General features: G+C 44.1%; 1 protein-coding gene across 4 annotated transcripts in view; it reads left to right on the plus strand.

Annotated features, from left to right (window-relative positions):
* Window positions 1-25,139, plus strand: part of RBMS3 (RNA binding motif single stranded interacting protein 3) — a 1,285,867-nt gene that overhangs the window by 1,213,264 nt on the left and 47,464 nt on the right. For all 4 annotated transcript variants that reach the window (XM_030205863.1, XM_030205882.1, XM_030205872.1 and 1 more), the window contains one exon: window positions 13,968-14,078. In XM_030205863.1, the coding sequence (XP_030061723.1) occupies window positions 13,968-14,078 (111 nt within the window). The remainder of the gene's footprint in view (window positions 1-13,967; window positions 14,079-25,139) is intronic.

Consider the following 25,139-nt stretch of genomic DNA (forward strand, 5'->3'; position numbering starts at 1 on the left):
ACACCATAGGTGCCAATCCCCAATTGTGACAGACCGCTCATATGATGCAACCCCTTCATACCCCGGGGACTTATGAAAGTAGAAAATAGGATGGGACACTATAGTCTTCTCAGTAGTATAGTTAGGAGCCAGATAATCACCTTGGTCATAATCTGCAGGTATGGTAGTAGGGCACATAGGAGTACCTGGAGAAACTACCCACACAGGTTCCTCCTTCTCTGGGAGAACATTAGTATAGTTACAGGGAATGGGAAGAACAGTTGAGATGTCTCTTGTTAAACAAAACACTCCAGAAGCTGGATAGGGAGACGTAAAAACTGGCCTTAGAGAAGAGTCAGAGGGGGAAGTAGCATTATAAAAGGACCACCAAGTATAATCCTGGCTCCAAGGGCCTGAACTCGAAAAGTAGGGAGGTATAAGAGCTGGGAGTTGCACAGGGACAGGAACAGCTGGGACATCTGTAGTATAAGGAGAAAATTGGGAACACACAATACAAGGGGAAGTAATCTTTGCCTGGCTAATTAGTTCCTGGACAGAGTGTAACCAAAGGTTGGAGCGAGTTGGGGTTTTAGGAACAAGGAGGCAAGGAGTAGAAAAAAACAAAAGCATCCAAACTACTAACATTTTCTTTCTTCCTAATCTAAAACAAATACAGCAAACTAATTAAGCAATAATATTTCAACAGTCTGTGCTAATCACAGATTACTCTCATATAATGTTCTCAGTCTTTGAGTTCTTATACCAGTTGGGATAGACCCTCAACTGACAAGGATCAAGCTCTCAAATTCCAAGAAAGCCAGAATCTGGACAGAAAGAGTCTCAGTGTGAAGCCGAAGTTCAGCCGCTCCTGCAGTATGCAGTTGACCCTTCTTTTCAGCTAGTAGATTCTTTGGTTCGGGTCAAGCGCAACTTCAGTGGCTCCGCTGGATCTCTTTCTGCTCTCCACTGTCTAGGCTCCGTCTGATCCGTGCTGGGCTCAGTCTGGTCAGCAGACTTAATTCGAGACCAATGGACCCATGGAGTTATCCCTGCGACCTTCACAGCTGCAGGGGTAGAAAGCAAAACAGTAAAAGGTCCTTTCCATCGGGGCCCCAAAGGCTGGAGCCTCCAGTGTTTCACCCAAACTCTATCCCCTGGCAGGAAGGAATGTACCTGAGCCTGGAAGGGGACAGGGTTTATTTCTCTCACATAAGACTGAAGCTCAGAAATTATCTTGCCCAAGAGGGCTACCTGCTCCTGTACCTGGGCAGACCCTAAAATCCCTATGTCTCCCTTAATTCCCTGCAAAATGGCTGGGGGCTTCCCATACACAATTTCAAAGGGAGAGAGGGCTGTTCCTTTAGTTGGAGTGCATCGGAGGCGGAAGAGGGCTAGTGGCAGTGCCTGTGGCCATTTCAGTTGGGTTTCCTGACAAATCTTTGCTAGGCTATTTTTCAAGGTTCTGTTTGCCCGCTCAACCTGCCCTGAACTCTGGGGACGATAGGCACAATGCAATTTCCAGGTAATGCGCAATGCGCGGGACAGGGCCTGAAGTGTAGTTTCAACAAAGGCGGGACCATTATCTGAACCTATGGCAAGGGGCAATCCATACCTGGGGATGACATCCCTAAGGAGGGCTCGAGCTACTTCTGTGGCTTTCTCAGTGACTGTAGGATATGCTTCCACCCACCCAGAAAAGGTACAGACCATGACCAAAAGGTATCGGAACCTACCGCTCCTGGGCATTTCTGTGAAGTCTATAACTAGGGACTCAAAGGGTGTTAGTCCTCTAGACTGAACTCCTGGTGGAATACGGGGTCCCTGACGAGCATTATTCTGGGCACAGAGAGTACATCGGGCTGAGGCAGTGGCAACCAGACTATCCAATCCTTCCAGCACCACTACTCGACTGAGTAGGCGGGCTAGTGCTGTTTTCCCTAAGTGTGATAGGTCATGAGCTTGAGACACTACAGGCCAAGCTAGGTGGCGTGGCACCAGAACTCTGGTATCAGGGAGATGTAACCAGCCATCAGGTCTCCTTACTGCACCTTCCTCTTGAGCCCATTTCTCTTCCATTTGGGTATACATAGGCGTCCATTCTTGCAGTCGAATTTGGAACAGGGGAGTCACAGTACTTGCTGGGGGTCCTCGAGCAGCTTCCTTGGCCACCCGATCAGCATGGCGGTTCCCTCGGGCCACTGGAGTATCTACCCTTTGGTGTCCCCTGCAGTGAATAACAGCTACCTTCTTAGGGGCCCACACAGCCTCTAGCAGCTGAAGTATTTCGGGTCCATACTTAACAGGTTGGCCTGCGGCATTTATGAGTCCCTTTTCCTTATACAAAGCTCCATGAGCATGTAGAGTTGTGAAGGCATACTTGGAATCAGTATAAATGTTGGTCACTAGTCCTGCTGCTAACTCCAGAGCTCGTATGAGGGCCACAAGTTCTGCTTTCTGGGCTGAAGTTCCTTGGGGCAGGGCTCTTGCTTCTATCACCTTGTCTTCTGTCACCACAGCATAGCCTGCCAATCGCTTAGAGTTCTCCACGTAACTGCTTCCATCTGTGAAATAAATTACATCTGGGTCCCTCCACGGAACATCTTTAAGATCTGGTCGACTGGAGTACACTTCATCCATGGTTTGGATACAGTCATGATCCGGAGGTCCCTCAGATGCTGGCAAAAGAGTGGCGGGATTGAATGTAGCCACTGTTTCCAGGTGTATCCGTGGATTCTCACATAAGCTAGCTTGGTACTTAACCATGCAGTTATTTGTAAATCAGTGGTTGCCCTTATACTCCATGAGGGTAAGAACTGCGTGGGGGACTTTAACAACCAGTTCTTGCCCCAAGGTCAGCTTGTCAGCTTCCTGGACCAGTAAGGCTGTTGCTGCAATGGCCCTCATGCAGGCTGGCCATCCTTTAGCCACTCCATCCAGCTGTTTAGACAGGTATGCAACAGGCCTCTGCCAGGATCCCATCATCTGGGTCAGCACACCCAGAGCAACCCCCTGTCGCTCATGGACATACAGTGAGAAAGGTTTCTCCACATCAGGAAGGCCTAACGCAGGGGCTTGGAGTAGGGCTTTCTTTATGGCAATGAAGGATTGTTGAGCTGTAGGTCCCCATTCAAATGGTTCCTTTTCACCCCCCCTTTGTGGCTTGGTAAAGGGGTTTCGCCATCAATGCAAAATTTGGAATCCAAATTCTACAGAATCCGGCTGCTCCCAGAAATTCCCTAACTTCTCTTCTGGACTTGGGTTGAGGAATTGCAGCAACTGCTTGCTTCCTACTGACATCCAGTCTCCGACTTCCCTGGGAAATACAGAAGCCCAGATACTTCACTTCTGACTGACAAAGTTGGGCCTTTGAGCGTGAGACCTTATAGCCTGCATCCAAGAGTAACTCCAGCAATTCTCTGGTAGCCTCAAAACACTCTTCCTGAGTCACTGCTGCAATCAGGAGGTCATCTACATACTGGAGTAAAACTCGCCTGGAAGGCTCAGATTTAAAAGTCTTAAGGTCTTGTCCTAGGGCTGTCCCAAAAATAGTGGGGGAGTTCTTGAACCCCTGTGGCAGGCGGGTCCATGTATACTGAAGCTTCCTTCCTGTTACTGGGTTTTCCCATTGAAAGGCAAAAAGCAGTTGACTGGCGGGGGCCACCCGAATACAAAAGAAGGCATCTTTTAGGTCTAGTGTCGTGAAATGGGTAGCTCCAGAAGGTATCAATCCTAGCAAGACATATGGATTAGGCACTACAGGGTGTAATGAAATAGTGGATTTGTTAACCACCCGTAAATCTTGGACTGGCCGGTAGTCCTCAGTCCCTGGCTTCTGAACTGGCAACAGTGGCGTATTCCATGGAGACTGACAAGGTCGAATAATTCCATGGGATAACAGACGATTCAGGTGTGCTTGGATCCCTTCCAGAGCCTTTCTGGGAATTGGGTATTGGCGAAGATGGATTGGCCGGGCATTTGGAAGTAAGTCTACATGGACAGGAGGAATATTTCGGGCCAACCCTGGGGGATTATCTTCTGCCCATACCCCACTGACCTGAAAGCTGTCCGCCAGGGGTAGGTCAACTTGGCCATGTGACTGATGCAGCCGCCATTCTTCTTCAAGGGGGCAGCAGAAACTCAATATACCCTTTGGGCTAGATGTCGGGGGCCGAAAGGAGACTGAAGTCTGGCCATCAGAGTCAAAGGAAATTTGGGCCCTAAGCTTGGACAGCAGGTCTCGACCTAACAAAGGGATTGGACAGTCTGGCATATACAGGAATTCATGAGTGACTGTGTGTGAGCCTAATTGGCATCTACGGGTTGTCAGGAAGGGCCTCCGGTTCTGCACCCTCGTGGCTCCCACCACTCGGACAGTTTTTCCAGACACAGGCGCTAATCGCTCCGTCACAACAGAATGTTCAGCTCCTGTATCAATCATGAATGGAATTGAGCGGCTCCCTATAGTTAACTTGACCATAGGTTCCTGGGAGCCCAGTTTGTAGGAACCCGGTCTGTCCTATTCGTCCCATTCTGCCATCTCGGCTATCCCGATGATATCAGATTCAGGAGGCTCATATCTTCCCTCTCGAACTCGGCCTCGGCTTCCTCGATCTCCTGGTCCCCTTCTCAGTCCCTGGCGCCTCTGGGGGCATTCATCTTTCCAGTGCCCTCTTTCCTTACAGTAGGCACACTGATCCCTCTCCAATCTTGGTCTGGGATTCTCCCCCCTTGGCCGGGATTGATTGAAGGAATCTCGGGGCCTGGCTGGTGGTCCGGGGTCCCACTTTGGCTTCCCATTAGCTAGAGGTCGACCTCGATTAAGGGTGGAATTAGTAATGGCTGCCGCTAAAAGGTCGGCCTTCTTCTGCATCTTCCGGTCAGCCTCTCGACGCACCTCCTGATCTCTATTAATGAAAACCTTGGTTGCGATCTCAATTAGCTGGGTGGTATTCATCCCTGCGAATCCCTCTTGACGCTGCAACTTCTTCCGGATATCTGGCATACTCTGGGCCACCAATGCGCTATTCACCATTCTCTGGTTTTCTAGGGCTTCAGGGTCAAATGGGGTGTATGTTCTGTAGGCTTCAATTTCAGAGACCTTTGCCAGATTAATGGGCCTCTTTATGCCTTTCCTCATACCTTCCAGCAAGTCCCGGCAATAGCCAGACAACAGTTCATAGTGCTGCCCATTATTTGGATCCCAAACTGGAGCTGCACGAGGAAACCGAGCTCTAACCCATTCCTCTAGGTTCTGTGTCCCCTCGGGGGCACGCGCTCGCGTTATGGCCTCAGCATTTTGCAAAATCTTCCGCCTCTCCTCAGTTGTGAAGAGGGTCAGGAGAAGTTGTTGACAATCAGTCCAGGTTGGGTTATGGGTGGCCATAATGCTAGCCACTAGGTCCACCACTGCCTGAGGCTTTTCAGTATAAGAGGGGTAATGCGTCTTCCAATTCAGGAGATCGGTGGTTGTGAAGGGTACATACTGGTAGGCCTGTGCCTGTATAACCTGACCCTGATTATTAGGATCCGGTCGAGTGGTAGTTACCTGACGGAGTGGCAGAACTCTCGAGGAGGTGGGAATGGAATCTGAGGTAGAGCTAGGAGCTATCCTCCTATCATGCTCAAAGGTGATTGCAGCAGGTCTAACCCATTCAGGGGAGGTAGGTTGAAACCCTGAGGGATGGGGAGGGGTACTCATAGACTGAGAGGTGGTCACAGGTGAGTCAGTCCATTGAAAGGGATGCCGGGCCCCTAATGAGTGGGTAGGGGTACTAGAGGGAGAGGCTGGGCTGTCAGGAGTTGAGGAGTCATGGAGTGGAGCCCAAAGCGGGTCTTCGGAGGTTAACAGGGAAGGATGTGGCAGAGGAGGGTAGAGACTGGCTGAAAAGTCCAACCTAGGATGTGGTGGGGTTCGCACAGTGGGGGAGGAACTATCCGGAGAAGCCTGTACTGGAGAAGCTTGGGCTGGGCGGCGTGGATCTCTAGGGGCGGCACGAAACCCCAACAATGGGCCATAAGGTGGTGGCTCAAGGTCTGAGGGGTCATCAGAGAGTATGGGTTTCTCAGGCAGGGTAGGGGCGGAAGCCACCGATTGGGTGGTAGGCTTCCTGGGGCTCTTTCCCTCTTCTAGTTTAGATTTTCTAATCTTTCTTTGAGCACGGCCTAACATGAATTTTACTGGGGATCCCATATAAGTTTTCAACCAAAAGGGAGGGTCAGTCACAAGACTGTCCCAGGAATCTATATAAGGGAGTTGTTCAGAATATTCTGGTTCTCCTACAACTATGCTGTAGACCTTCCGGATTACTTCAATATCTAAGCTGCCACTAGGGGGCCACCCCACTCCCATAGATGGCCACTCAACTTCACACAAGGTTCTTAGAGTACTTGAGCTTAAAGTCTGTCCATAGTCATTAATTAAAAATCCTTTTTTAAAATTCTTAAGCATACAATCTAGGGGGGTAGCAATTTGTCTAGATGATGTCCCTCCCATAATGCTTACAGTTACAACACACAAAGGGGGAGGGAATTTTTGAAAGTGCAGTAAGGGGTCCGCACTCTCGAGACACTAGGTAGACAGACAGCAATCGCTTCCTTCCGTCGCTGGCCAATTGAACTCGCGTTAATTGGAAACGCAGCTATAAGAAGTCCGCACTCGTTTAACATTCACGCATCACACATTCTGCACAAAAAATCCCACCCAACAATTTCAGATTTCTCAGATACAGATAAGCTCAAGCGTTTTCGCTTCTAGTCCCCACGACTAGAAGGTACTAGGGCCTTCGCTGAGAGTTGATCAGGCTCTCCTTCCCCCAATTTTTGAGGGGCTGGTTTACAACTTTCTAGCTAGAATTATAATACAGAATACAGAATACATACCCGGCGAATGTTCTCCAGTCAGTTGGGTGCTGGGATTAATGCAGGATTCAGAATCCCACCTCTGCCACCAAGAATTGTTGCAGGAATTGATGCATGAATTTATGATACTTCAGGAGTCAGACAGCACACACCAGAATGAGAGAGAAATCTTCTTTATTTGCCAGCAAACAAAGTAGAACATCAGCATTAAGTCTCTTCTTCTCTTTCTCAGCTCTCTTTGTCTCTCTCTCAGCTCTCTGTGTCTTTCTCTCAGCTCTCTGTGTCTTTGTCTCAGCTCTCTGTGTCTTTGTGGCTTCTGTCTCAGCTGCTTCTCTTCTTATGCTGTCTTCTCCTTCTTCTGTCTGTTCCTTCTGTCCTTCTCTTTCTTCTGAGCTCCTTCTGACGTAACCTGCTTCTTCTCCCACTTAAATACAGTTCTATCTAGCCTAGCCTAGCCCCCTTACTCTCCAATTGGTTAAGGAATAGATTGATTACCTTGCCTCAACCAATCAGTTCTATACAAATATCAGTTACATAGGTTCCAGACATCCTAAACTGACCTGTGACCTGGGGCCCCTTACACCAGACATTTGGGCTCCAGTCTCTTATATGTTATTATGATTGATTTCTCATATTCCTAGTACTAACTGCTAACTAAACTCTGGCATTCATTAAAGGGGTCAAGGGCCAATCTTACTTAATAGCATACATATCAGGTTATTACTTTCAAGACCATTTCTACATTTTACCTATAATTAATCAAGGAGAAGAGAGCTGACTAGTCCTGACCTCTTTCACCTATCAGCTTATACATTGAACCAGCCAGAACTGCAGATAACTTAAAACACATGTTGGCCTCTTCACTGCAGTCCTTGCTTAGAAAGTCAGACAAAGAATTGAACAAATATTCTACATAGAAATTACAGAATAAAACATATTCTAAAATAAGCATCCTTATAAAACATATTCTACATACTTATAATGGTCTATATATCTAAGCTATCTCCTTATAACAAAATCTACATATCAAGAACTTCTGAAATTATTTCAGCTTTAAACTACAGTATGCCTAACAGTATACAGATGTTGAGCTAGCATTCATCATTCACAAGGGTGAAAGAAATTCCTGTCTCTGACCTTTCTAACCTTTGGCTCGGCAAGCTAGACATTGAGTAATTAACCTGAACCATCTGGCATTCCTTCACTTACAGAGTGAAAGTTAGAATTAACAAATATGATTTCTTATATATATTATGCCCATGGCTGCCTCAAGTGTTTGTGGTTTTGAGGGGGGGTTGTGGGGGTCTATGGGTGTATGCTATTTTTTTTTGGGGGGGGGGTGTTTGTGGGGTAGGGTAGCAATCGCAAACTCTTCAGATTGTTGCTTGACTTTTCCCAACTTCAGTACTGCGCAGCTCTGTGGACTGCTATTTCTTATGTATACGGTTGCATATGCAGCTCGTTTTGGTTGCTGAGATCACCACAGTTAGTTAACTGGGACATAGTACCCTTTTTCTGTGGCAGTAGACTCCTGATGAAGGCCTAGCTGGCTGAAACACAGCCCGTGTTGAATCTTGCCTTATTCACAGTAAAGGACTTTTTAGCACCATTGATACTGTACACTCCTTTGTCATCTTTGCTGTGCTGTGCTAGTATCATTTGTACTGTTTGCGAAGATTTGTTCTTCTGCTCTTTTGTCTACCTAGATATCTATGAATCACTCATGGATCAATTGTCTTTGGTCTCAAATGAGTATCACTTCAAAGATGTAATCTGATTTTTATTTTTTGAATTATCAATCTTCTTTCCAGTATAGCTATCCAAGAAAATGTACAAGAACATGAAAAACCCCCCAAACACTCATCATAACCAAGTATGCAATAAAAACAGTCATTGTAGAAAAATAATTTGATTTCTTTCATACATTAGCATACAAGGAAAAATCTTGACTAAAAATATCTTGACTAAAAAACAAATCTAAATTTAAAAAGTTGAAAATAAAAAATCATAAAGAAAGAAAATCATATTAAAAACATTCAGAGAAGTCACAAAGCAGTATTAATTAATAGATATACCTTAATGAAAAAGCTAATAAAAGATACTCAAAATGAACTATAACAATGACCAAAAAGTAACAAAAAGGTTTTATCAAAATAGGTAAATAACCTCAATAACTAAGGGCCCTGTTTATTAAGCTGTGTTGTAGGCTCGCTAGCGTTTTTAGTGCACATTAACGCTATAGACACCCATATATTCCTACCGCACCTTAGTAAACAGAGCCCTAAATCTTGAAGTTGGGAATGTAACTATGTGTTAATAGCTCTTCTACATACTGAATATTTTGCTTCATTCTAAAATGCCTGGGTATGGAATTTTAAGAGCAGGTTACCCTGGTTTGAATGTTCCTTTATTCTTTTGAACCATATGCTATCCTGATCCTAAAACAAGGGGAAAGAGTGGGGAGGCCTTCTGAGAAGATCTTAATATTCTTTTTGGGCAATATCAAGTCAGAAAGTTCTGTAGACCAATTCCCTTTAAATCTTTAAGTATACGAGCAAATAGCTAAAGCTTACCGGGAACAATAGAAAAGAAGCAAGTAGAATTCTTTCAAAAGTGGGGAATCCCTATCTCTGGGAGATTTCCTTATAATGAGCCGTGCATCCGCACTGTTAGAGATATTCAGGGCAATGTTCTTTTTTTCATCTTTTCTTCATTTCATTGTATTCATTATTTTCTTTCCAATTTAGCAAACAGCAAGTGCTACATCAGAATGAAAACAAAAATGTGTATTCCTATCAATTGTAATTTATGTGTTAATTTAATTGGAAGCTCTACATAAATGACATTTCACAGGCAACCTTTCAAATATCTAATGTGCTTAAATTACCTGCGTGCAGTTCAGACAATTGTAAGGACAATCTCAAGAATAGGAGAATGCAAGCCTTGCCTAATTACTAATCCAAGTTACCTGATAATGGAGTAATTTTATAAAGCTTTCCATGCGTATAGAGCTTGTTGTGCATTCAAAAATAGAATGTGATTAGATTGCACAGCCACATATATGCATAAATGGTAGGCCTACCTTTATCAAAATACAAAGTTTGTTAAATAATAAAGCTACTACACATCCACGCTGCCTGTATTTCATACATTAAATAAATGTAACCTCAAATCTCCCAAAAGGGGAATTCTCAACAAATTTTATAACCTCTAGGGCCCTGTTTACTAAGGTGCGTTAGTATTTTTAACGCACCTACAATTAGCGTGCACACTAACCGTTGTAGGCGCCTATAGGGATATTGTAGGCGCGTACATGATTAACGAGCATGCATAGTTAACGCGCGTTAAAGATGTTAACGCACCTAGTAAACAGGGCCCCGAGAGTCAAATTCATATCATTGGTTCCTTATAGGAAAAAAAGAAACAATGTAAAAAAAACTCCTAACGTAAGGAGAAAAATGACTGGTTCCAAAAGTTCCTCTTCATTTCTAAGCAAGATAGTGCATAGGCATTCTTAGAGCATAGTTTGGACAGAGCAGGGGTGGGTATAGGGCAGGTGTAAATATGTGTGTAGGCATTTAGGTTGGTTCTGGATGCCTACCATATAAAGACACACAGATGCCTACATTGCCTTTACAAATAAGTTTACTGTAGATGCCAGGTATTTGCAAGATCCAGGCTCTTGCTGACTTTTATCTCAGTCCTATACAGTGAGTTGTCCCTAGTCTAAGGATAAAACTCGTATAGAAGAATAGAAAGAGGTTAGATGAGAGAGCTAAAGGCTCAAATGAACAGAGTGCTAGCAAGTCTGTAGGGTGCAACTCCTTCTTTTGTCTCTTAGGGGCTGTTTTATTATACTGTGTTAAGCTGTAACATGTGCCTAATGCAACAAAAATGGCCTGTCGCAGGATGCACTAAAGCATTCTGCATTAGTTTTGCCAACTGAGGGGCCCTTTTACAAAGGCGCGTAAGGTCCTACTCGTATCCAGTGTACACCAAATCAGCATTACTGCCCGGTTACGGCGTGCCCCGGGCAGTAATTCTGAATTTGGCACATGCCGAAAACACACTGTAGAAAATATTTTCTATTTTCTACTGCATGGCGCTTACCCAGCAGTAAATGGCAATGTGCATGTGCTGCATTTCTACCGCCAAGGTAGCGTATGAGACCTTACCGCTAAGTCAATGGGTGGCGGTAGGGTCTCAAGCCAAAAATGGAGGTGCGCTGGTTTTTATTTTGCTGCATGTCCATTTTCCAGCCCCATTTTTTTTTAAAAAAGGCCCTTTTCCAGGAAGCAGCAAAAACTGCCTGGTGCGCACCCAAAAGACGTGCTCGCACTGCCACAGGACACTTTTTGCCTCAAATGCATTGGCAAAACTAATATTTATTTTCCCTTATTTATTGGTGGGGGGGGGGAGGGGCAGGACATTTTTGGAGAGTGGGTGTAGGTGTGCTAATCAGCTAGCTGAAATTAGCCCTGCACTAACTGGTTAGTGTGTCCATAACGCAGGAGTCCTTAGCGCCTCCTGAATTGGAGACAGTAATTGCTCCCGAGGTAATTTTTTTAAATGACCAAAGAAGTGGGATTAGCTCATGGGAAAGGACTGTGAAATGACAAGCTAAGCCTATTTACTAATGTTGATTAGTAAAAGGGGAAGGGAAATGGTACTTGATATACCGCCTTTCTGTGGTTTTTGCAACTAGTCAATTTTTTAAGACATTTCTACAGCCTTATCAGCTCCTCATGCAAATGCCCAGATTCTGGAAATTGTCATTTTGATTGACTATACCAGAGCTTACTGGACCCAAATGGGCAAATCAGAAATTGTCTGAAAGGCCTACCCTATTGATTCTACTTAATTACCTCAACCCTACAATGCATCTATATATACATTGCAATGAATATTTTATTTCTAATCTCCTTGTCCCTTATTGTATCCATTTACCCCTACCTTACCTGACCCTTTTTATTATTGTATTTGTTTAAAACCTACCGTACTTGGCATCCACCATTACGGTATTTTGTAAGCCACATTGAGCATGCTAATATGTGGGAAAATGCGGGATACAAATGTTACAAATAAATAAATATTAGCTTATCAGGTGCATAGCAGGGCCAAGTAGTTAAACATGGATGCTGGCAAAGGAATTTGTTTAATAGTTAAAGCCTCCTGGGGGCTTGGTTATCAATGTGGGCTACCATTAAAACATGTTATTTTACCACTAACTCATGCTATTTTAGCCCAAGTCCCATTTTATGCAATGAGACCTAGCTACTAATAACTGCAGATAACAGTAAAATAACATGTACTACTACTAATCATTTCTATAGCACTGCTAGACATACACAGTGCTGCACACATTATATACAGGTACCGAGGGCTCACATTCTAAGTTTTTGTACCTGGGACAATGGAGAGTTAAGGGGGTCTTTTAGTAAAGCTTTGCTCGAGTTATCTGCAGCAGGTCCCAATGGAGTAAAATAGGCCCTGAAGCAGACAACTCGAGCTAAGCTTTAGTAAAAGACCTCCTAAGTGACTTGCCCAAGGTCACAAGGAGCTGCAGTGGCAATCAAACCCAGGTTACCAGGATCAAAGCCTGCTTTACTAACCAATAGGCTACTCCACATGTCTTAAAAGTTATTCCACCTTGATTACTCCCCCCCCCCCCCCTCTTAATCAAACAAAATCTTAGCATCTTCTTGTCAAGAGAAATTACTTACTGTGCTAGTCCAGATCCAATGGTGGCCAGAGTCTCATTTACTGCGTCAAGAATCATAAAACTAATAGCTTTGATTCAACAGTGTAATATTATTTTTGCTGTAATATGGTTGCATGTTTTAATCTTGAATACAAGGACAGGAGCCTTTGTTGTTTGATCTTCATTAGCTACTGGTGGAGTTCAGATTTTATTTTAAAATGCTATTCATATAGTCAAGGCTTTATACCAGGAAGGGCACATGTTTGAGAGACTTAATTATACCATGTGTGCTGGAAAGTTCTTTCTATTCCTCACAGCAGATATTGCTGAATATTTCAGAGTACAGCTTCATAGTATATGGGAGCAGGGTTTGCATATGCTATGGAACTTGAAGCCTCTGAAATTCTGACAGGACAGAAATTATGTGATAACGGGTCATCAAAAGACAGAGCCAGGCCCGGGGCAGGACCGCCACTGCTACCGCCCTCCCCCTCGGGCCACAGCTGTTGCTCTTCCCCAACTTGGGCTGCAGCTGTTTCCCTCCATTAATTCAGTCACCCGGGAAGCAGGAGAGAGAGAGAGAGAGAGACTAAGGGAACAAAATCTTCTGCCTGCTTCCTTGTCAGCATTGGGCCCACTTTAGAGGCCGGGCCCGTGGAATCTTGCTGCTCCCACCCCCTCTCTGGCAGTCCTGTGTGGTATTCCAGAAAACAAATAAACTTGGGCAGATAAATCTGTAAAGAATGTAACAGAGCTAAGGTTCCACATCTGTGGAGGAGGAGAAGTAGATTTGATTATATGGGGATGAGGAAGGAAGAGGGGAGAATGAGGATAAGATGGGAGTGGAAAGAAAAGAGAAAAGGGGTTATAAGTATATGTATTGTATTATTTGATTATTTGTAATGAGGGCAAGATAGGGATGGGAAAAAATGAAAGGAAGAGTTTATAAGTATCTGTATTGCATTATTTTATTATTTTAAGTTGCTTCAGACTTGTTTTAGAAGCATATCACCAAGTAAAATAAATAATTTCTATTCAGGTAAAAATAATTTCCAACACATGTAAAGTTAAAAAACAGGAATGATGGTGGGACATGTTAGAAGTCCACCTATATTATGCCTGATCTGAAAAAAAATAGCAATGCTTAGCATATATACTGTAGCATGCCGTGGACAAAATGCATGATTTTGTCAGAAGTAATGAACCCAATAATGCTGTTTAATTGGAGCTGCCTTGAAATGTTCTCATTAGTGCTTGATGCGGCAATATTTTTATTTATTTAGTTTTTTGCTGGTAGATGCTAGGGAAGCATGCATTTGATATTTAATATGAACATGTATTTTAAGATTCTACTCCTGTTTAATTGTTTTAGTACAAAGAAATGTTCTGCTCAGTGGTGTTGAGATGGAAATGATGTATGTGTTTGTAGGGTGCTGTGATCACGCCGACAATGGACCATACTATGTCAATGCAACCGGCAAATATGATGGGCCCTCTGACACAACAGATGAACCACCTTTCCTTAGGCACAACAGGAACGGTAAGTGGACATCTGCAATGATGAGCTTTGGTATTTTTGAAGGTCTCGGGTGTTGACTATTCCTTTTGTGCCAGTCAAGGTACTATAATGCTGATGGCTTTCAGGATTGTCAGCAGACACTGCACTGCCCATTGACTTATATTAATAGTTTCTGTATCATGTTCTTCTAGTTAATTTTTTTAAATATAAAAATAAAATAATCAAACCTGATTCAGGAAAAAAAAAGACTTCTTTAGTGTATGTTTGCGTGTGTTTATCAGTGGTACCAATAGAATCATATAAGGCTTGAGTTGAGAGTCCTGTAGTTTTATCCTCCTGAATAAAAAAGCAAAACTTTTTTTTCTCAACCAATTACAGATTTGTCTATGTTGGGGAGATATAATTTTCTAAAGATTTTTCTGCGTGTAAAGGTATGAACTCTCGTTTTGTTGCTGTGGTTTGTGGAAATGTCTATAAGTACAGTACTGGAAAGCAGTTTGGCACAGTCCCTGTAGTTGAGGGCAGTTCTCATTCCGTTATTAGAATGGAAGATGATATATTTGAATCACATGGAGGGTGTAAAGGGGGCGCTCTTCTACTGCGTGGGGAAGGGAGCCCGCAGGCTCGCTGCTCCTGGATTCCTGGAACAACACTGCAGACACCGGAACTTAGGATCAAGAAAATTTTATTAGCAGGGGGTTTGCAAATCCACAAACTCTGTTACAGTGTCCACCTAGCTAAGGCCCCCAGGCCTTACCCCCCCCCCCCCCTTGTTCAGAGAAAAAAAAAAGTACAAAACACAACATAGAACAACAATCCTCAGGATATCTTCTCCTCCAAAATAAACACAGTCCTTGTAACACAGTCTTTCTACTCACTCAGGATTTACCAGGCCCAAAGGAATCCTTCAGCCACCTTCAGTTCCACTAGTGTTCAGGCCCCTGTACTGCTATGGATTTACAGCCTGTCTCACTGACACAGACTACTCAATAATTACTGTGGATTCTTTTGTATTCGTATTAGGTAAATGAGACCTTTATTAGAGGTGCCAAAATCTACAATGATTAAGATATATACAATAATTAGCTATATACACACAATGATTAGCTATATAAACAATCATTACATCACTGGTCTCTACATCTAAGCAATCTTAGACCAGGAAAAGAAGCAATAATATACTATACATACAACATCACTGGTCCTTACATCATCCAGGCTCTTAACATCAGCAGGGGGGAGGCCCGGTTCACAGCGAGAGCCAGGAGCTTCATTGACCAGGAACAAAGTTCTCTGTGCAGTTCGCACATTACTCACAGATGAGCTCCCAATTTCACTGAAAGAAACTCCCCTTTTTATAAGGCTTAGAACTCATATTCAGAGCCAAGGAAAATTACAGAATGCTTCTCTGTTTAGGTAACAAACCATACTGTGGGAACGTGGTCACATGTTTTCCAAGTCCAGGTGACCAGACTGAACTCCGAAAACAAGCACCATCCTCCTCTTCACATACCAAATTAATTAGAGCTGTGTCTTATCTTCTGCATTCCAACTTATTTTCACACAATCTTGGTTAAACAATCATTTTTAAACAGAATTACTTCTAATCAACAATACAGACCCCGAGTGCACTGGTCGGTCAAGACAGAGTTGAAAAACAATCTTTAAAATTCACTTTTATTACATTCGGTCCTTGATTTTCAGCTCTGTCTGAACGACAGTCCATACATAAGTTATTACTCTACATCAGGTAAAACAACAACAACAAAAAAAGGAACAAGACAGATTATACAAATGGATAATATACTGAGCACTAATTTCAACAAGCATACTAAAATTTGTAGGAAATATAATTCAAGGGCAAATGGTAATAATGCTGCCCACTAATAACTAACCATAATTCAGTATTACAAATAATACACACTGCTTAGTTACATTAAACTACACAATTTGCCCATAACAAAATCCTGATGGGTGTGAGTGATGGGAGAAGATTGTGTGAGGAGTGCCTGTATACTGCTTGAGTGTTGTTAAGCATGTGGGGTGTTTAGGAAAGTTGGGTGTGCCATGGAAGGAGACAGGCAGAAGGTTGGGCACAGACCATCCTAAGACCACCCACATGCAAGGTGGTGTAAGGGTTTAGAGAGGGAGGAGGGCAGAAGCAGGCAAAAGAATGTGGGCAGCCAGCCCAGGGAAAGGGACTAGGGGCACCAAGACAGAAGATAGATCTCACTCTGCATCCATCAAAGAAGGCAGGATACCAGACAGGAGGAAAGAGGCAGGGCAGAGCAAATAGAGAGGAAGCCTCCAACCTGGCTGGAAAGCCACCTGCAGGTCAATGGAGCTCTGCCATCTGAAGCGGGTAATACATTTTTTCCACAGAGGAGAACAGTCTTATCCCAGAGAAAATAATGCCAACTTTTGGCCAGCTGTATGGGAAGCAAAGCCACCAAATGTCAGCTGTTTCAAAAAGAGCTATTTGGCAAGCCATAGTCAGCTCTAAAAGCGGCCTGGGGATGGCCCACTGATTTAATAACTCACCAATAGTACTGGTGGGAGTGTACTCTGCTCCAGAGCACTCACAGCCCCAGAGGAGAGGCTGGAACGACAGTTGGGACCACAGTACATTGCTGGCTTCCCAGAGTACCTGGACACAGCCCTGGAAGGAGAAGATGTGATCATGAGCAGCAGAAATAGCATGGAGGAAAAACAAATTCCTAATGTAATGCATAGGAATGGTGTAATAGGGGGTAGGGTGGATGTGTGGGGAAGTCCCCAGTGAGACCGGAGGAGGAAGCCCTAATCAAAGATGAACTTGGGAAATATTGTGTAATGTAAGCTATTGAATGCAGTGAGAGGTCCCATAAAAAGTTCATATTCTGTCTCATATATGTAGGATATAACTCAGACAGAGGCATTCACCATAAAGTTTTTTTCGGTATCCTCCTTGGTTTCTCCTCACTTCTTTTTGTTTCACGTCTCACAGTACCGTGAGGTTTTTTACCTCCTTTTTTTTTGTTTATATGGTCCTTTATAGTATGCATGAAACCTGTGTGTCCTAATCCATATATAGTGCATGGTACCCTACATGTTACTGAATAGAGCAGGGGTTCTCAATCCAGTCTTCAGGACACACCGAGTCAGTTAGGTTTTCAGGATATCCACAATGAATATACATGAGAGATATTTGCATGCAGTAGCTCTATTGTATGCAGATCTCTCTCATGCATATTCATTGTGAATATCCTGAAAACCTGACTGGCTTGGTGTGTCCAAGGACTGGGTTGCGAACCCCTGGATATGGCTAAATATGCTATACAATGGTGTATTCTGTTGTCATCTGCTATTAGAACCTTGACTGGAAGAAGCATGCAGAATGTATTCTGACTTATTGTCTCAGTAAATCTGTTTGCTAAGATGGTAGGCTTTGCAGAAGATAGCAGTTTTGTCAACTTGTCGCTTTTCATACACAACACTGTATGCAAGCTGAAAACATCTTGTGATCATCTCATGTTCTTACTAAATAGCAAGCCCTCACATATACCATCTCTATGTATTCCCCTTAACTGATCTGTAACGTGATGTCCAGCATTGTACTCTGCCCCTAACTTGCTGTTCCCCACTTAAGTTCACCACATCTTTCCCATTACTCTCTTGTGGCCTCATCTCAGACTACAACCCATCAGTCAATTCCCCTAGTCCCCCACCCCCCTCCAATTTTCCCTGTCTATTCACAGTAAGCATGTTCCCTTGTTAGTACCCTCTCCAGAGCAAAAAACCTACTTCATGCCTCACCACCTCTATGCATCCAGTTTCAGTAATGTGCAGCATATCATAGAAATGTGCCTTGAATCTCTCCTCCACTTCCAATGTTGACTTGCCTCTGGACCTTGTTTTGCATACTATAAGTAAAAAAATATATATTTCTCCAAGAAGTTGTTTTCTTCTATCTACTCAGACCCATATATTTCCTACCCATCATAGTGGGCAAGCTATCCATTGGCCCAGTATCCTTCTTGGCTTACACATTTAATGCTGTACATTTCTGAACTTTACCTTCTCACTTTATTTGGCATTGTTATGATCCAGCACATCTGTCAATAGTATGTTACGTAGCTCTTATCAAATCTAATTTGCATTTTTTTTGACAGATGGACATGCCCTCTTCTGGCATTTTCAGCCAGCCAAACTTGAGATTCTACCATGGAGGTTTAATGACAGGAGATGGCATGACATCAAAACTCTGAAGCAGGTTCCCCGAGCAGCTACCATCTTGGTACATCCAAAACAAACCATCAGCTTCTGCGTCCACATTGCCATTCTTTATTGTTATGTTATGTCAGTTATAGTTAAAAACATGTTGGCTTGTACAGCATACGGATGTACACAGAGGAACCGTCAGTACGGTGAGGCTTGCACGTAGGGTTACCATATGGCTCCAGAAAAAGGAGGACGGATTGAGCCAGCCTGGTTTTACTTCCATTGCTTTCAATGGAAGTAATTGAGCCAGCCGGGTTTTACTTCCATTGCTTTCAATGGAAAGCAATGGAAGTAAAACCCGGCTGGCTCAATCCGTCCTCCTTTTTCTGGAGCCATATGGTAACCCTACTTGCAAGCCCATGCTGCAACCTCCTGCCGAGCCCCAGCCACGGTGATGCTGTCCCAGCTACTGCATCTCTGCCCTCATCCAACTCAATCACATATGCGGTTCAGTTGCTTATAAAAGAATTGTGGCCTTCTGCCTATAGAGTCTGTGTCTAGCCATCTCAGAGGCAAGTTGATGGCCAGAACCTCAGCCCAGCTGAGAGGAAAGCTGTAACACTCAAGGACAATAAGGGGGCGAACTCAGAGAAAATAAATGGGAAATTACTTGGGGTAAGGTGAAAATCTTGATGGAATTACAGTAGATTAAGGAGGGATCAGCCCATAGAACAGCTGCTGATCACAAAGGTATGCTAGGAAGACTGGGCTCTCTCACATAGCCCGCAGGGGCAGAGAGGGAGAGCTGGCCCTAGCTCAGACCTGATAACCAGTAGGGAAAGCTCACAAGGAGTTAATCACAGGAACTGCAAACTACAAGAGAAGCAGTCCTAATACACAGTGCTATCTATTACACAAACAATGCAATTAAATAATAATAATACCCATATTAGATACATATCACAATATATCCTGCCTCCAAGAATATGAGGGCAGAACACCAGCACAGGAGCTGACTCACAGTACTTCCGGCTCAAACACCATCTTAACTCCCACATGATTTGGACACTCCTCGTCTGTTTTCTCCTCAGAGACCTGTCTGATATGAGTGGCCTTAGAGCATAGCCCTCCGAGTAATTCACAAGCCTCTCCACCACTAGAAGGTGATGTCTCTTCAGAGGGGTTGATGTATTTAAAAGGAGATTGAAAACTCATCTGTTTGTGTTGGCATATACCTGATAGCCAGGTCATTTGAAGATACAAGGAGAAAGAGGTTGTCCGCTTGATAATTCTGTTTGACATTTGTTGTATTGTTTATTGTTTTGTATTTGTTGTATTTTATTCTGAATGTTTTCTGTTACCCCACTTAGTTGTAAGCAGGATTTAAATATTATGAATAAAATGTTAGGTCAATATACTTTTAAATGCTTTATGGATTCATTACTGGATACTTCTGTTTCCAGTCAATAAAAGAAACTTGGTCATCATAGACAATTTTATAAATTCCTGTAAAAATTATGAACTTGGGAAAGCTTTTACCAATTACATGCACCCCAAAAATCTGAGCATTATATATTTTGTCCAGAACATTTGTTGCCAAGGCAGAAGAAGCCACATTTTCACCTTAAATAACAAATATATGATGCTTTTTAAAAGTCCTAGAGATAAACGGCAAATAGCAGTTCTCGCAAAACAAATGTACTGTGGTAAGTCACTCTTATTTCTCAAGGCCTTCAAGGATGCTGTTAGAAAACTGTACAGTTTATCTCATTGTGGATTTCAGTGCACAGAGGCTTATAGACTGAGGACAGAAATCTCCCCTCCCCACCACCTCCTGTGAGTTGAAGGTCATGTACTGTGAGAAAACAGTGAGCGCCTATAAAAAAAAAAAGGTGACTAGCTGCTGCTTTCCCCACACATCATGCAATTTGCATACCACAGACAACAACACATCTAGAGGGGCATAATCGAACGAAAACATCTATCTCCATGGGCGTTTATCTCCGAGAACGGGTCCGTGAAGGGGCGGACCGAACCGTATTTTCAAAGAAAATAGACGTCCATGTTTTAATCAACAATTTGTGAGCTGGGCGTTTTTGCTTTTCGGCGATAATGGAAAATGAAAGGGCCAGGATTCGTAGTGCACTGGTCCCCCTCACATGCCAGGACACCAACCGGGCACCCTAGGGGGCACTTTTACAAAAACAAAAAAAAAGGTAAAAGAGCTCCCAGGTGCATAGCACCCTTCCCTTGTGTGTTGAGCCCCCCAAATCCCCCTCAAAACCCACTGCCCACAAGTCTACACCATTACTATAGCCCTAAGGGGTGAAGGGGGGCACCTACATGTGGGTACAGTGGGTTTGGGGGGGTTGGACGACTAAGCATTAAGCAGCACAATTATAACAGGTAGGGGGGGATGGGCCTGAGTCCACCTGCCTGAAGTCCACTGCACCCCCTAACAACTGCTCCAGGGACCTGCATACTGCTGCTAGGGAGGTGGGTATGACATTTGAGGGGGAAAATAAAAAGTTGTGAAACATCATTTTTTGTGGTGGGAGGGGGGTTAGTGACCACTGGAGGAGTCAGTAGAGGTCATCCCCAATTCCTCTGGTGGTAATCTGGTCATTTAGGGCACTTTTTGGGGCCTTATTCGTGAAAAAACAGGGTCCAGGAAAAGTGCCCTAAATTCTACCTACAAACGCATACTTTTTTTCCATTATCGGCGAAAGGCGCCCATCTCTGTTCGGGTGATAACCATGCCCCAGTCCCGCCTTCACCACACCTCGGACACGCTCCCGTCAACTTTGTACGCTTCCGCGATGGAGTGCAGTTGAAAACGTCCAAGTTCGGCTTTCGATTATACCGTGTTATTCATTTTTGTGAAATAAACGTCCATCTCCCGATTTAGGTCGGAACTTGGGCGTTTTTCTCGTTCGATTATAAGCAGGCTAGCCACCTAGGGTGGTAAAGAAGAACATGGTGGTTTTAAAACTTTTAGTTCAAGCATCGACCTGGCTGAGAAAGGCCATCTTCAGTTTTACTTCTGAGGACTTAATAGAGGTTATAGCCAAGATTGGCTTAAATACTCTGAAAGGTAACATACTTTTATCACAACATCAGATCAATGTACTGAAAAGGTAAAGATATGCAATAAAGCATCTCAGGGACAAAAGTGTATTTGTTAATGTAAATATAGAAAAAAAAGAAGCCTTTACATTGCCCCCCCCCCCCCCTTTCCCTGAGAGGGGGGCATCTTGCAGAGGACAGGGAGGTACAGAGGTCTCAGGGCAGCCCAGAAACAGCACTGACACCTTTTAGTTAAAATGTTTAAAGTGTTTAAAATGCTCCAGCACTGTTATAAAACTAAGACCTCGGGTGCCCATAGATGCTAGAGGTGTGTTTAAATTTTATGAGTCTGTAACTGTGGGGGGCTGTGCAGTGAAGTCTGTTACAAGGCTTCTGATTGGCTGTCTGAGACCTCAGGGAGAGCTGGGAGCTTGAGGGGCATGTAAGGCAATCTTGAGGGGCAGTGTGCAAGGCAGCCAATAGGAGCCAGGATCTGCTAAAGGGCATGAATTTGGACCAATGAGGTGGCAGGAGGCAACCTGACTCATAGATTGGCGTGAATTTTAAGCCAATCCAGGGGACAGGAAGGGTGGAGCAGAAAAAAGAATAGGAGCCCAGAGGCAACCTGGGAAAGAGAAAGGCAAGCCCGGGCAAAGAGAGGAGGGTGAAAGCATGCTATGAGAGGGGAAGATCGGATCTAGGCAGGAGTGTGCAAGCTGGGGCAAAGGAGGGCATGCTCAGGCAAGAAGAGGCAGCTGCAGGCTGGAGGTGAAGAAGATCAAGCCCAAACAGGAACGTGCTGCTGGCTAGAAGAGAAGGACCCACTGACGAGCCCCAGATGAAGAGCGAGAACTGGTGAGTCCTGTAAGGGGCCGGGCAGTAAAGCAGACAGGAACAGAGGAGGAGGAGAAGGGGGTCTGGAGCTGGCCTGGGGCAAAATAGGAGCCGAGCTGCAGGGGAACAGGCGAGCTGGGGCCAAGAAGAGGAGCTGTAGCAGTAGCCACAGAGGCCATTCTTCAGGCAGAGAGAGAAGCAGAGGAGGAAGAGGGACCACACTAGGGAGGTGAGGCGTGTTGGGAGCAGTGCAGAATAGAGAGCAGCATGGCAAGGACCCTGAATCCCAGAGAAGTCCACCCAGAGCATCCCTCTATGTGTGTGCTTGCCTGTCCAGAGAGGAGAAAGCCGGCCGTGTGATTGCCTGTCCTGTAAAGAAGAGGCCTATCCGGAAAGGGAAGAAGACCCACAAAGAGAGAGACAGAGAGACAACCCCCCCCCCCCCCCCTCACTGAGTGCCCAGACTCCAAAGGAACTTTTTTTAGAGTGTCTGCCAGTGTGAGTGTCTGCCCCAGGAGGATCCAGCACAAAAGCCTGCTGGTTCGAGTGTCCACACCTAAGCGAGCCTGCCCTGAGGAAAAGAGAGAGACAGAGAGACACCCTCCCCCCCTGCACTGAGTGTCCAGACTCCAAAGGAATGTTTTTAGAGTGTCTGCCTCAGGAGGATCCAGCACAGAACCCTGCTGGTTCGAGTGTCCACACTGAGGCGAGCCTGCCCTGGGGAAGGAGCTGCCCAGCCTAAGCCTGTGAGTGTCTGCAGTTAAGGGCCTGCCTTTAGGAGGTTTAGTCTAGCAGTCCATCAGTGTGAGTAGAGGGTGGGTATATAATAAAAGAAAAGGGGTCATTTTTTGGAAGGGCTTGATAGGAATTTCCCTGGCTTATCTTTTTATTTGAATTTAGTTAGCCCACAAGGTCCCTTGCCAAAGAAAATACTGATTGAGGTTAGCACACACAACGAGCACAGGGAGTCAGGATTTTCATTTTTTGAGTTCTTTGAGTCAGAGCAGTAGGTATCCTGGAGTTCCTGAGCCAGTGAGCTGACCTTGCCAACCAAGGAGACGTGGATGTGGAGAAGACCAAGGTACCCAATGCAAGAGTGCAGTGATGCTAGCGAGGATTTGATACATGTTATTGCAGAAGTGGGGTTGGGGTCTTGGTAACTGTAATTGTAGTTTTGAACATCTTATTGCCTTTGTAACTTATCACAAAGTATTTAACACCTTGCACTATATTTATTTAATACTAGCAAACTTTAAAAATTGGTACCAACATTAAGGATCATAACCAAGTGTTTCTACTTATTTTACCATTTAATAAAATATTTAATATTTTTTTCTTGTCAAATCCCTTGGTTGCGCGGAGTTTATTTGGGAACCCTATTTGAAACTGTGACATTCCTATATATTTATTTCTTTAATTATTGTAATTACCCGCTCCACGACTAAGGGGTTTACATTAAAGAAGAAGCTGATAATACTGTCTGGAAGTTATATCAGACCCCTGCGAAGTTTTGCCATGCCACTGACTACAAGCTTTTTCAGCACTTTGGTCCCTATTCGGCAAACCAGTCATTTTGGAGGTTCTCCTGGGCCCCAAGAAAATATCAGAACAGATGTTGTTCAAAGACAAGATGAAAAAATGAACAGTGTTCTTCATAGTTATGCCTAACTGATTATGAAAAGGCCAAATGTTATAATGCTACTTCTCACTTACCAGAAAGGGTGAAATTGAAAGAGAAAAAAATTAAACCTATGTCTACTTAAACAAGGTGATAAACAGACGACGGTACTACTAAACAACTACAGAATATACAACTCAGTTCTTCAAGAAGTGCTAAATGTAATCAATGCATGACACAGGAAAAATGCAAAAATGTTGCTCAATAAGCTATCCAAACACAAGAATGTAGAATCCTGGGATGCCAGCGAGATTTTGTATACAAAGGAGCTTATTTTTGAAGCATATGGATGTCTCAAAATGCCCAAATAGATGTCCATGTGCTTGAAACATCCAAATCCTGGTTTTGTAAAGGCAGAAAAGGGATGTCCAACACTGCAGTTTGTCCAAATAGCAAGGGGGCAGGTTCAGAAGCGGAGCCAGGTTGACAGTGCGGGGGAGCAAGAGCAGACTTCCGCCGGTGCACATTTTCAGTGCAACACAATGGTGCTGGCGCCAGCAGAACTCCATTTGGGGGAGCGGCCGCTCCCCTGGCGCCCCACCTAGCTACACCACTGGGCAGGTTGTGGGTTTGTTTCGGAGAGTAAGACTAGAGAGGGCCGAAAATCAGAACATCCAGCAGCAATTACCAAACAGGAAGAAGCATCCAAGTCTAAAAAGAAGGGTGTCCTAAGTTAGACCTGTTTCAGTCATGTCCAGGGTACAAAAAGGTGCTCTGATTGAGCAGCTAACCACTTGAGGGATTAAGGCATGGCACCTCCTTAATCCCCCAGTGGATACTGTGCCCTTCCTTCCCCCCTGAAAGTTGAAACTGCAAGGGGATACCAGGTTCTATGACAGCTTCAGGTATTATCAAGGAGGTTGAAGAAAACAGGAGATGGGGTGTTCCTATCTAGTCCATTATACAGGCAGAAGCCAGTAGGCAAAGCTTGCCGGCAATAGGTGAAGCTTGCTGTCATTTTAGTTCACCCATAACAATAGCAAACACTATTGAAAACAATAGCAAAAGATTATTAGACATAACGGACTGCTTATGCGTGGTCCATCTGTAAAAAGTCTAAACCTGATCCAGTTGGATAGGTAGTGCCTTAAAAGATGGAGGGGCTGTTCTCAGCTCCTTGCATTTCTTCTTTCCTTTTCGTTGGGTGGTTAAAGGCTTAAAATATCTGGGAGTCTGGCTGTTTCCCTCATGTGACTCTCTTTACAAAGCTAATTACTCAAAACTATTTTCTGCTATCCGACTAGGACATGACTCTCTCTTTCTTGGTTTAGTAGAATCTCTACTATTAAAATGAATGTGTTGCT

This window comes from Microcaecilia unicolor, chromosome 1 (assembly GCF_901765095.1).
Source record: "Microcaecilia unicolor chromosome 1, aMicUni1.1, whole genome shotgun sequence".
Lineage (NCBI taxonomy): Eukaryota > Metazoa > Chordata > Amphibia > Gymnophiona > Siphonopidae > Microcaecilia > Microcaecilia unicolor.